The 13,740-nt window shown below is 32.4% G+C and overlaps 1 protein-coding gene and 1 long non-coding RNA gene across 2 annotated transcripts; one reads left to right on the forward strand and one right to left on the reverse strand.

Annotated features, from left to right (window-relative positions):
- Positions 1-201: 201 nt before the first annotated feature.
- LOC141687326 (F-box protein CPR1-like) lies at positions 202-1,665 on the forward strand. Its single transcript, XM_074492562.1, has one exon. The coding sequence runs from the start codon at positions 355-357 to the stop codon at positions 1,498-1,500; it is 1,146 nt and encodes a 381-aa protein (XP_074348663.1). The 5' UTR covers positions 202-354; the 3' UTR covers positions 1,501-1,665.
- A 3,809-nt stretch (positions 1,666-5,474) lies between these two features.
- LOC141683096 (uncharacterized) lies at positions 5,475-7,654 on the reverse strand. Its single transcript, XR_012560110.1, has 2 exons — positions 7,588-7,654; positions 5,475-5,734 (listed from the first exon to the last, which is right to left on the reverse strand). It is a non-coding gene; the product is annotated as an uncharacterized LOC141683096 (long non-coding RNA).
- Positions 7,655-13,740: the final 6,086 nt, after the last annotated feature.

Raw genomic sequence — 13,740 nt, forward strand, 5'->3', positions numbered from 1 at the left:
GAGTAGGGATCCTGAGAGTACCAATATTATTTCTTCTCCTCTTTTCGAAACAAATACAAACCATCTTTCTCTTAAATTACACAACAAACTCATGGCTTCTTTAACATATTTTTGGGCTGTCCTCTGGGCCTTAAGAACAACATAAAAAGTGGTCCAGGTTTGAACAAATGCGCCATAAAAATGAAAATTCTGTTCAACCATCCCATTAAATGGGACGAAGCCTCATATGTGTACATAATCTGACTGATTTTTCTTTCAAAAAAAAAAAGACAATCAAAAATGAATTTATAGTTGGTCATTAAAAGGGATATCACTCTAAAACAGAAAGCTTAGCCTAAAACCCTCAACTCAAAAATGGCGATAACTAATTCCCGTGCGGCCGTGGAGATATTAACCGATGATTTGATCAACGAGATTCTCATACGCCTCCCTGTTAAATCCATACTCCGATGCCAGTTAGTCTCCAAAACCTGGTTTTCCCTAATTTCAAACCCTAATTTCGTCAAATCTCAGCTCCTTCAATCAATCGCAAGCTCCCAGGCTAATCAAACTCTCGTTCTCAATACTGAAGAAAGTGATTCCTCAATTTTACTCTTCCACGTCAATTCTCGTCAAATTGTGGCTGATCTCAACTTTCCTTATTCTCAAGGTGAGTTTGAGTCTGTGCCTGATTGTATAATTGTTGGTTCTGCTAATGGTATTGTTTGTGTTTCTGTTGCTGTCTCCGAAACACCTCTTGATCATAACTGGCTTTTTTCGTCTTTTGCTAATCGTAAAACTAATACTTATCTTTGGAATCCTGCTACTAAACAATCTAAAGTTGTTCCGTCGTTTAGTATAAGTCATGATATTCGTAGAGAGGCTTTGGGATTTGGATTTGATCCGATAGATAATGACTTTAAAATTGTTAGGGTTGTGTCGCCTCCTTTTTCTGCTGAGGTGTATTCGAGTAATAGGAATGTTTGGCAAATGGTGCCTAAGCCGTTGGATATTCCTTATGATGATTTTTTTGATGTGTGTGTTAATGGATTCTTATGTTGTACGGGGATGTATGGTATGATGGCGTTTGATTTGAATAAGGAGGTGCTGAATTGTGCTATTAAGTTTCCGGTATGTACTTTTGATGCTCGCATCATTGAGTTCAATTATACAATTGCCTGCATAATATCGATGAGGGGTACATCGAATGATAAGATTAATATGTGGACATTGGATGATGAGGCATGCCTTCGTGGTGGTGGAGTTGAGGCGTCTTGGACTCTAATGTTTACTGTTGGTTTAGACCTTTCAGTACAGTATGTTTATAGCTACTTCCGCACTGGGGATCTCTTGCTAAGGACTGATGATGACGAGTGGCTTTTGTATGATTCCGATAAGAAAAAGGCTAGAGTTGTCCCGATTTCAGTTTATATGCATCAAATTTACAAGTACACAGAGAGCCTAGTTTCAGTCCCGGGATTCAAACAAGTCAACTGGAATGCCGGTGAAGATAATAATTAGCAAAGCATCGTGAGTTATGGTATCATACTGGTGAATGATGGGATTAGTAGAAGTATCTTTGTTATTGTAGTTTCTTTCTATTTGCTTTTGGTAAGTGACTAAGATGTAAGTTTGCCTTAGTTTGACAATCTAATGCTTTTTACCATAAGTTGACAGTTAAATATATGATTGTAGTCATGCCTATCGTTCCCCTACATTTTAGTGTGATTTTCTTTAAGTGTATAGGGCTTTTGCATAAACAACTACTTGAGCTTCTGTTAATTTTTTTGCTAGTTCTGTGGTTCTGATGTATATTATCAGATACATATGCATGGTTCTGTAATTGTGAGCACGTGAGATGATATATGTGCATCATCACAAAGCATGATATTCAGTTCTGTCAGTTTACCTTGCATTGTCCCCATGCTGATTCTTTAACAAAGTCTATTAATATACTCTGTTGTAGATGTAGTTGTTAATCAGTTATGTGCAGTGTTAGTGCCTGTAATTCTGTATCAACTACATTTTTCAAACACAGACGTTTTTTCATTGCGTGTTACCCCAATACCAACATTACGCCTGAGCACACCAGGAGCAGTGAAATATCTGAATATCATTTCCACTGAAGAAAGTGCAAATATTAGTAAAATATTTCGAAAATGAAGATTAATTTGATTACAATATAACTGTGACGATCATATGGGGGTTTGTGTAGGAAATAGGAATCAGTTTCATTAACCTGGAAAACAACATCCCCGCCCGTCTTGGTCACCATGAATTTGTCTTAGAATTCTCTAGTATATTCTTGTAACTTACTACATATCTTGACCCTTAGTGATTAATATTAAAGGCTAATTACCACAGTTGAGACATGAGACAGATGCAGTGCCACAACCTTCTGCAAAGTTGTTATTTGGTGTTGTCTCTTGTGCTTCCAGTTTAGACGTTAATGTGCTTCAGTTTATGGCATGATAGGAAGGGAAGTTTGTTGTAATACCATTTTGTGACATCTGGTTAATTTGATACTAAGATATTCACCAACTTTTTATCTAGATAATTTTACTTGCTCATTAGATGTATTCGTATTTTGATCAGAATTAGAACTGGCATTTGTATTAGAACCACCAGCCATGATTAATACAGTTTTGATATCAAGTTTAGAGATATGAAGAAACACGGATCGAAAGAGAGATCGTGAAAGAGATCGGGAAGAGATTGAGATCGAGAGAGATTGTGAATTTCAGAAAAAAAAAATGATGAAATATCAAGATATCAACTAGATTTTACTGAAATTTAGAGATCACCGAATAAATAATCAACTAATCTCATGAACAGAATCAAACGATCAAGCTTGTAATTAACACTAATAATTGAGAAAAAAAATAATAGAAAGCACCTGAAATGATTGTGATGGTATATTTTTAGAATATGTTCAAGAAGATGAGATTGATCGAATTCCGCTATGATACCATGTTAATCCAGGTAGTGTAAACAACATCCATGTATTCAATGAATTAAGCTTTAGATCAACGAAGATGAAGTTACATTATTTTTATATTAAAGAGAAAATGAAGTAGTAGTATATGAACATGTATCCGGTGAGTCTTTACTCTTTAATACACATTCTTGTAGCCTTATATTATCTGATCTGTAATTAACTTTATATAACTAATTCAGTGGGTTAAGATTGGAGGAAAGCATGTAGCCTTCAATATTTTGTAATGCAGTCATGAGTAGAAGGTGACGGAGAAGAAAGCAGGGCAACTTCACTACACTTCCTAGTCTTTGAAAAAGAAAGAAAATTCAAGGGTTCCTGCAAGAATCGATCACGCTTTTTATTTTTTACAACTATTTTAGTATGTTTTTAATTGTTTTGTCTTGCCTTGAAGATTTGAAGTTGTGAACTACATGTCTGAGTTAAGGAAGTTGTTGAGTAAAAGAAGTTGAGAGTGAAACCACAAAACTTAAATTAGGATGACAATTTAATTATATAACTTCACTCTAATGACAACTAGATAAATATATATAAAGTTATACTACACTGTTATATTCCTCTTCTCTGTCACTCTGTATATATTTTATTGGCTAAAAAGTCCGTATACAATTTGTACGGTTCATGTGATTCATCTACCAGCTCGAAAAAAATATGACATGTGATAGGGTATTGTCTATGACATGTGTTAAAGCCCCTCCCTCCACAAGGTCTATAGAGTCTCAGGAGTTGATACTGTTATTTATAAACCTCATTTGACATTGTGATGCAGTGCAGATGAGCCGTTAATTAGTTGCGTTGCGCTGGAGGGGATGTCGAGGACTCGTTCTCTTCGAGAGGTATGTGATATCAGGATTGTACTATAATGCCACTAGTATTGTTCTGTATTGGTGGAAAGAAATATTGAAATGTATCCTACTTATCTTTCTTGATGGAAACACATACTTAAGCGATTGCATATTTGCATGTCATGGTCCTCATCATGCTGTTTTCAGCAAATTGATTGTTGAAAAACACTACACTCGGAGCTACAAGGTGCTGCTTCCAGCATTCTCAACATTGTGCAGCACCTCAAGGTGTGTTTATAACCCACATTTATTCTATCACAATTGCCCGTAGTCTTGTGGTCCGGTGATACTAATCTTATACGGTTAGAATTCGAGTGTGAATGCATTAGTATGCCTACATAATACAAGAAAAAATACATAAGAATTGACAAAGTATGATCCTTGGACAGTATAATTCGTTTATGTTGCGAATTGCTTCTAAATTCATTTTGATCAACGAACTTATTACATGCTTGCAGGAGAAAGTGGACGAAGAAGACGTAGAGCTTAAAAGTTTTCATGTCAAGGTGTATCTACTCGCAAGCAGCCAATCATGATTTTACAAAGCCTTTAGTACTTGCCCAAATATATATAATTCTATCGCCACAGATTAATATGTTCACAAGGTATCAATGTTATACGTCAATTATTACATTGGTTTGCTCCAATTTCTTATTTCAAATTAGACCAATGTTTATATATAAATACATATAACTTTTTTTTTAAAAAAAAATCTTTAGTAAGTTATAGCATAATCTAACCTTCAGCATCTTAATCAACCATTAGGAGACAAACAAATGTTATGTTATTTGTGAACAACTGAACATATATACAACTGGCATGTGTGCCCGGGGCTTAAATATTAAATAAATAAACAAATTGATAAAATATCTTTTTATATGTATAAATAAATTAAGTTTCTTATTTTTTAATAGAAAAATAAAAAACTTATTAAATGTATTTTTTTAATTTTGTCTTTTTTATGCTAAGTTGAGATTTTTTTAAAGAATATGATCTTTTGTTTATAAGTGCAAAAAATGTAATCTTTAATTTTGTAAAAAAAAATATGTTTAATAGAAAAGAATGTGTAATTTGTATTTAAAAAATATATAATTTTATATAAGTCATGGTTGTAGCTCAAATAGTTGCCACCGGTGGCTGCAGCAGGAACCGTCTCATTTTAAACAAAATCCAATTTCAAATATTATTGTAATTGCATGAGAAATTAAGACAATGTAAAAACTCACAAATTCATTATTCTATGTTACCTATTTAGGCAAAATTTCATTGGATATGGCTTCATCTACTCATGTCCCTAAATTTGTGAAATACATTGACGCCAATAATTGAAAGCTTAACATTACAAATGGTTAAAAACGGTAAGTTACTTTTGTTCAAATCAATTATATCAACGATACGACTCATACAAAGTATAGGCTATGAAATACTTTTAATTAGACAAGTTATTTGGAGAGGTGGTTATTGTAAAATAGTATATTCGATAACTTTAAAAATCATACTAAGAAAAATTGTTTTTAAAACTCTACACTTCCATAATGACAACTTCACATGACTCCCCATCCTATGTCTCATTTATTCTTTTTTGACATTTTTAACGTAAATAAAGACTTAAAATGAAGACTTGCAAATGAAAAAAAAGTGGCACCACAAAAAAGTGAAAGAATGAAGTTGAACACTAAAATATATGGATAAAAACTGTCTGAGCCACAAATCCAAATATGTCACCCCTTTTCGCACTACAATTTTAATTTATATCTTATGAAATCAACCGCATCATTTCTACACACTAACAATTGATAACACAATAATTAAATATCTTTAAGTTTAATTTAAATTTGGACAAAGCAAGGGAGAAATATAAATTGAACCAACAAAAATCAGCTCCAAAATCTGATACTCTTATGTGCATATTTGCCTAAAAAATAAAGACAAAACCAATAAAGTAAGTTAGGACATATAATTTTCATGTAAATCTGATAAATAAATTTCTAACATATAAATCATTAACAATTTGAAAAGTAAAAACTAAGCAGCAGATACCAACAATTTATGCATGGTTGAATGCATCAACAACAGACAATGATTTTACTAAACAACATGTACTTGACATTTCTAATAAAATTATAGTTTATCAAGTCAAAGATCAACAAAAGTACAAACACAAAAAATAATGGTGAAAATTTCCTAAAATTATTTCATCTTTTATTTGTTCAAAAATCTGCAAATAGAACTAAGAATTGAAAAATAAGGAATAAGAGGAGCACTGCTTTAACTTATTATTGCACATGGATGTAGTAAAGCAATATTTAAATTATCAATAATCTAATAAAATCTGGCTATTTAACTTTCAGGCTTTATTCCATTATTGGGCTCCTTTCATATATCTATTACTACAACAAAACATAAACACCGGTCTTTATAAATTATATGATTTGCAAAATTACAAATCGAATTAGCAACATTCAAATATTCGAAAAAATTATACAGAAACTACATTCGGCTGATAACATTGTGTACTTAATTTTTATATATAAGGTAAATTTTTATATATAAGGTAAATTAAGTATCTACGACTATTAAACTTTCAACCAGCCAAGTAATAGTGCCAGACGAACAGTATGGAAGAAATAAGGGGTCAAACTATGAAACATACATTGCTAGGAAAATAGCTCTAAATTTACAAGCACACGCAGCTTAATTAACTGGAGTTATAAAAATCCAGCGATACCATAACAAAACAAAGCCTTGACTAGCCCAAAAAACATAAACTTAAGAGCATCTCTAGTTCACTCTTTATAAATATTATTATTGATTATTGTCTCTTAAAATTTTAATATAATGAATACTCTTTATAATCACTCCTAAATCATTTTTTATTATTTTAATTATGAGAGTACAAAAGAAAGTGAAAAGTGAAAGAGAATGTAGTTATGAATATATAATAAAATAATAGTTTAGAATGGATTTTGGTTGTTAAAATTGAGAAGAGACTCTTATAGCAACTCCAAGAGCTTTTACTCTCTCCTTGGTTAAAATTTGAGGAAATTGAAGCAAAAATCATCTCCAAAAACCTTCTAAACCCTCCCTAGATTATTATGACCTCTTAATCTCCCCTCAACAGTGAGGAGTATCTTTTGCTTCCTCTTTTAGTTTTATGTTAATTTGTATTGAAATGCAATCTACAAAGTATTATTCTATTTACATCTAATAATATACACTAAAACAGATAAAAGGAATGATAGAGATAAGAATTAAAGAGTCTTATTGGAATATAAAGATCAAATTGTATCCTAAATAACTAAGATTTTATATAATAATTTATTTTTTAAAGAAAAAGGAGAGTAACTCTTGGAGTTTCTGTTAGTGATTTAAAGATCCACTAAGAACATGGTGGAATAACATTTTTCTTCTGGCTACTCAATTTTAGAGTTAAGAGCTAAGATGAAGAGCCTATTGGAGATGTACTACGAAACTAACAAATACTTTAGCAAAGATCTGCTCTTAAAACCAGGAAACCAATCTTTTACAATTATATGGTAAACTCAAAATGTGCAGTGTCAATTGATCAGGGCAGAAAAGAAAACAATAACCAAGATTATTAAATATGTGAAACTTAATTAGGAAAACACTAGTAGTATATAAATATTGTTGCATTGCAGGAGATCGATGGGGGGCAAAGAAGATGTCGAGCTGAAAAAGCTGACAGAAATGGTGGTATTCATTTACAAGACAGTTAAGAGAGGTTTAGAGGAAATGAATGAACATTACCCGAGTGGACGCTATCCTGTTGTGTTGCTAAATTATGCAATGTGGAAGATAAAAGAGAGGCAAGGGTAGAGCTGGCCACATGTGCGGTCTGTGCGTGCCGGGCCGGGCCGCACACGGGTTGAACACTCCGTATTTAAACACTGAACCGGACCGCTGAATTACGAACCGGGCTCGGGCCGGGTTTGAACCGTTAAAACAGGGCTCGTAACCGAACCGAACAAACCGAACAAATTCGCGGGCGAGCTGTGTGTGCGGGCTGTGCGGGTTGGATTCGTGAGTTGGGCGAGCCGTGTGTGCGGGCTGGGCGAGCCGTGTGCGGGCTGCATTGCATAATTCAGATCCTGACTGGAACTTCCAAGAAAGATAAAGAAGTTCCATTTCAAAGAACAGAAAAGATAAACTAACTCTGATAAAAAAACTCGAGCAATAATAACTCGAAATTAGTAATCAATTAATAAAAAATAAATAACAAAATGTAACATTATTTTCTATTATCTCACATAATTTATTCAAAATATTATAGTTGTAATCAATTAATTTTATTATTTTAAATAAAAAAATTACAATAATCAATTAAAAAAATTACAATAATCAATTAAAAAAATTACAATAATCAATTAAAAAAATTACAATCATGAATTAAAAAAATGAATTTACAAAACGAATAAACAATATATTATATATATAATACACGAATAAAACTATAGAAGCTGAATTAGTAGTAAGTTGAAAATTAAATGGTAATTAGTACTACTAATAAAAAGGCAACAATTCAACAGAATGGTAATTATAGTTTATAAGCTGAATTAATACTACTAATTAAATGGTAATTCGCCTTTCAGTACACCAACAGGCAACAGGCAACAACTCAAGGCAACAAACAGAAGCAGAAATTGGCGCGTGACCCCCACCCGCGGGCGTGCTGTGCGGGCTCGTGCGGGCTGTGCGAGCTGGCTTGCCGTGCGACTCGTGCGGGTTTGGCTCGTGCGGGCTCGTGCGGGCTCGTGCGGTCCCGGGTTCTAAAATTGGTATTCGTGTTCGGTTCACCTAATTTACCGAGCTGTGCGGGTTTGAACCGGCCCGGTTCGGTCCGAATTTTTTACGGTTTCCGTACGAACCGGTCCCGAATGAGCGGTTCAAACCCGCCCATTTGGCCAGCTCTAGGCAAGGGTGTATGATGAAGAAACAACTCTTAAGCGCAAAACAGATGATAAACCTATCAACCAATAGAGCATTCAACTTCCGGTCAAAAAAATCACTACAAATAATTTAGTATCCACATAGTAAATTATAATGTGTTTTTTTTTTTGTGTTCGACAAGATAATATGTTAATTATATACTTAACATATCAAAGCTATTTGTATACACCAATGAATCTTTTAAGCAAACTTTAGAATAGTGTGCTCAGTAGAAAAAAATTCATTTGTTGCTTGCTAATGGATGTTTACATAATCGTGAAATTATATTTGTAAATGATTTTTTATAAAATTGAATTTTAACTCATTTTCTTTTGTTTAACAACTAAATCTGTAATATATATATATATGAGTAGCACTCTACGGATTACCCTATTATATATAGAGAATCACGGAGAACCATTATTTAAAAATTATAAAATATATAATTTATTTTATTATTCATCATATATAGTTATAAAATTTAATTATCAAGTTAAAAATCGAAGTTACACAATTTTTTATTTAAAATATCATTGAAATTATTAAAAAAGTTTAAATTGGTTCTATAGTAGAATCACACTTATTAAAAATTATTTCATTTTAGAATCAAATTAAAATCAAGTAATTTTATCAAATTTTAATTATTATATTTTTATTATATTTTTTATTCTAGATTAAGATCGAATTTTATATTTTTTAAAATGAAATTTTACAATTTTTGATGAGATTTTATAATAAAAACAATTATTCTCCACGGTTCTCCATGGTTATTCACGGAGTAAAGGCGTTTATATATATATATATATATATATATATATATATATGGGTTTTGGTCCACAACCCCGGGTGGTTGTAGTAATCACCTTCCGCATTGAAACATTGCTGCAGATGCTGCCGCATTTTTTCAATGCAACAATACCCCGCATTGTTTCATTGCAACAGCGCAATGAAACAATGAAGCAGTTATTTAATTTCTTAAATAACAAAAAATTATATTTTAATGATTTAATTTGTTTCCGATAATAACGGAGTTAAAAAGTATATAACTAATTTGAACAACAACTTGTTTCTATATTTACTAATTTTATTACTACTTCCCATTTATATTATCAATTGTATAATGAGTTAAAAATTTAAAATTTAATTAGATATATAATCGGAAAAATAATTAAAATATTAGTTTTAATGAAAAAAATAAAAAAAACACAGATGATAACTGAAATGTTCAATGTTATGATTATTTATTGATCTAAAGATGTCGTCTTCCGAAGACGACACCTTTCGATCAATAAACAATCATACTTGTTTGCCTTGAACTTTTTTGAGTGAATTCTAATTAAACTATTTTAATTTAAATTTTAAATATTTCAAATTTATGTATAATAACACATTTGTACTGTATAATGAAGTTATACTGAATTAAAAAAAAAATTATACAATTTTTCCATTTTAAATAAATAAGAACAAAATAATAAAAAAATCCCCCCCTCCCGCAATGTGTCAATGCGGGAGGTGTAAATCACAGCCACAGCATATTTAAAACACGTGAGCGGGTGGTTGAAGAGCCACCTGCCGCATTGTTTCATTGAGGGGGTCGCAATGACACAATGCGGTAGGTGGCCGAGTTATTCTAAGTTATTTTATAATTTTTATAGGCAAAGAAAATTCAATAAAATTTCATTTTTTTTAGTTTTTCACATTTTTAATATGTGCATGATAACATAACAAGAAATTTTTATATAATTTGTTACCAAGAAATTTTTAACATTTTAGAGACTAAGTTATTTTATATTTTTTATAGGCAAAGAAAATTCGATAAAAATTCATTTTTTTAGTTTTTCACATTTTTAATTTTTAACATTATATTTGTTTATTATAAATTAAAAATTGATAAATTAAATTCGACAATACAAGAAAGATAAATATTAAATAATTTATTTCATTCAAATAGAAAAGGAGTACATTCAAATATTTTCTTAAACAAAATACATAATAACTTAAATATTTTATTCCGATGAGAATGATCAAGTTTTAACGGTGTTGGAAGAACCGTCTGTATCACCCTTATCGTCGTCCTTCTTCCTCTTCAACTTTTCCGCCTTCGCCTTCGCCTCATTTTCCTTTCTTTTCTTACGCTCAAGCGCCATTTGAATACGGCGGATAGCTATTGCCATGTCTTCATCTCCTTCCGGCCCGTCATAAGCCACGCCATCGATAATTATCTTGTTATTATCCCAATCATAGTAGAAAACCATTTTTCGGAAAATAGAGAAGAAAATGTTGAAGAGAAAATGTAGAATGAAAAAAAATGAGATTACAAAAGCACTATTTATAGGCTGAAAACTGGAATTTTAAAAACCAAAAATTTAATTTAGGCACAAAAAAAATGTTGCGGAAGCTGAGGGGTAAGACTGTTGACTAATCTGCCGCATTGACCCAATACGGCAGGAACGACTGCAGCAATGGGTCAATGCGGAAAGTGATTCTGCAGCAATGAGCCAATGCGGTATGTCGGTCCAACCTTTGACCAGTCAACTTATAATAATAATGGCACAAAAATTAAGTATGAATTCACAAAAAAGTATAAAATTATTAATATAAATTTTAGAAACAAAAATTAGGTATGAATTCACAAAAATTGATATTGATTTAATATTTGCACAAAAATTAAGTATGAATTCACAAAAAAGTATAAAATTAATAATATAAATTTTAATATTAAAATTGATAATTTGATTTTTTAACTAAAATAACATATATGACAATTTTTAAAAACATAAAACTCACAAAATATTGTAATCATAAAAATTCAGAAATAGTATTTGAAAACCAAAAATTTAATTTAGGCACAAAAAAAAATGTTGCGGAAGCTGAGGGGTAAGACTGTTGACTAATCTGCCGCAATGACCCAATGCGGCAGGAACTACTGCAGCAATGAGTCAATGCGAGAGTACTCCCACATTGATTCATTGCGTCAGGAACTCGACTATAATGGCTCCAAAATCTGGTTGGTGGTTATATTTAATGGGTCACTCCAGCAATGTTTCATTGCTGGAGACAGTTTTGTTTGATTCAACATTTACTTCTTATTACTCATTTTACAATTTACAATATACTTTCAACAATTTCAAATTTACTTTCAATTTACTCATTCTTGAAGGTGATCTCAAAAGGTTAGTTTTCGATTGTTGATGGCTTCTTTTTTATTTAAATCTTGTAGTTCCTCTTCTAGTAAAAATGATAATTACGATTATTATACCCCCGTTAGACGAAACCCCGTAGCTCGTCGTAAGTTATTTGTTGATGAAGATACTGTTAATCTTGATAGTGATGATAATATGAATAATATTGGTGGTGATAATATTGATGTTGATAATGTTAGTGTTCATAATGTTGATAATAACGTTGGTGGTAATAATGTTGGCGGTCATAATGTTGATGATAACGTTGGCGGTGATAATGTTGGCGGTGATAATGTTAATGATAACGTTGGTGGTGATAATTTTGATGGTGAAAATGTTGATGACGTAAAAGATGAGAAAAATGTTGAGAAAAAGAATCATGGATTTAAGAGTAGTAACGATGTTGTGCCTTATGTCGGCAAGATTTTCGATACATTGGATAATGCGGAAGCATTTTATAGGAATTATGGACGAAAAGAGGGATTCAAGATAATAATTAGGAATACTCATAAGCGAACAAACACAAATGAACCATCATACCGTTTGTTTATTTGTCGAAAATGTGGAAGGGTAGGAGCGACGCCGTTGGATTTTAGTAAAGGAAAACGAGTTAGAGAGGTAATTCCACGAACAAATTGTGGTGCTCGAATGTGTGTCGTTCACAAAGTGAAGATGGACAAATGGCAAATTAGTTCGGTGGATTTAGAACACAATCATAAATTGGTGTTGCCGGAAAAAGTTCAATTTTTTCAAAGATCACTCAACATAGATCCTATGACGCGATCATTGATTGAGTTGTTTAACAAATCGGGAATTGAGACGGGCAAAGTAATGAAGTTTCTTAGCGAGACAAAGGGGGGTGTTGAAAATCTTGGTTTTTCTAATCAAGACGTACGTAATGTCATACGTGATATTCGGCGCCGAGTGTTTGATTCAGGTGATGCGGAGTGTGGATTACTTTTGTTACGAGAACTACAAGAAAATAGTTTTGGTAATTTCTTTTATCGGGTGGATGTAGATGATGAGAATCGTGTACGGGGTTTGGTGTGGGTTGATCCTCGGTCCTTGAACGCGTACAAGAATTTTGGTGATGTGGTTACGTTTGATTCAACTTACCGGACGAATAGGTATTGTATGCCTTTTATACCTATTACGGGCGTAAACCACCATTATCAAAATATACTATTTGGATTTGCACTTGTAAGGGATGAGACTGAGGCATCGTATAAGTGGGTTTTGAGGTCATGGTTGGAAGCCGTCGACAATAAACCGCCTCGAACAATTATTACTGATCAAGATATTGCATTGGGAAATGCCATTGTCGAGGTCATGCCTATGCCACAAACAAAGCATACGTATTGTACATGGCATATAAGTAGTAAGTTTCCCGAGAAGTTGTCTTATTTGTACACAAATTATTCGGAGTTCAAGACAGAGTTTAATGCATGTGTGTACAAGTCGTTGACACCTACATAATTTGAAGGTAAATGGGAGCAATTAGTCGAGAAGTACGATCTTGAGGATCATGCTTGGTTAAATGACATGTATGCTATTAGAACTCAATGGATTGGTGCTTACACGAAGCAACATTTTTCCGCTGGCATGACTACAATTTCAAGAAGCGAGTCTACAAATTCTTTTTTTTGATGAATATGTGCAATCATCTACCGGTTTGAAGAAATTCATTGAGAACTCCCAAAAGGCTTTGGAGACACAATATCTGAAGGAGGTTAAAGCCGATTATGACAGCGAACAATTGGAAAGGAGATTAGTTTTGCACTCATCCTTGGAA

The sequence above is a fragment of the Apium graveolens genome, chromosome 9 (assembly GCF_009905375.1).
Source record: "Apium graveolens cultivar Ventura chromosome 9, ASM990537v1, whole genome shotgun sequence".
NCBI lineage: Eukaryota > Viridiplantae > Streptophyta > Magnoliopsida > Apiales > Apiaceae > Apium > Apium graveolens.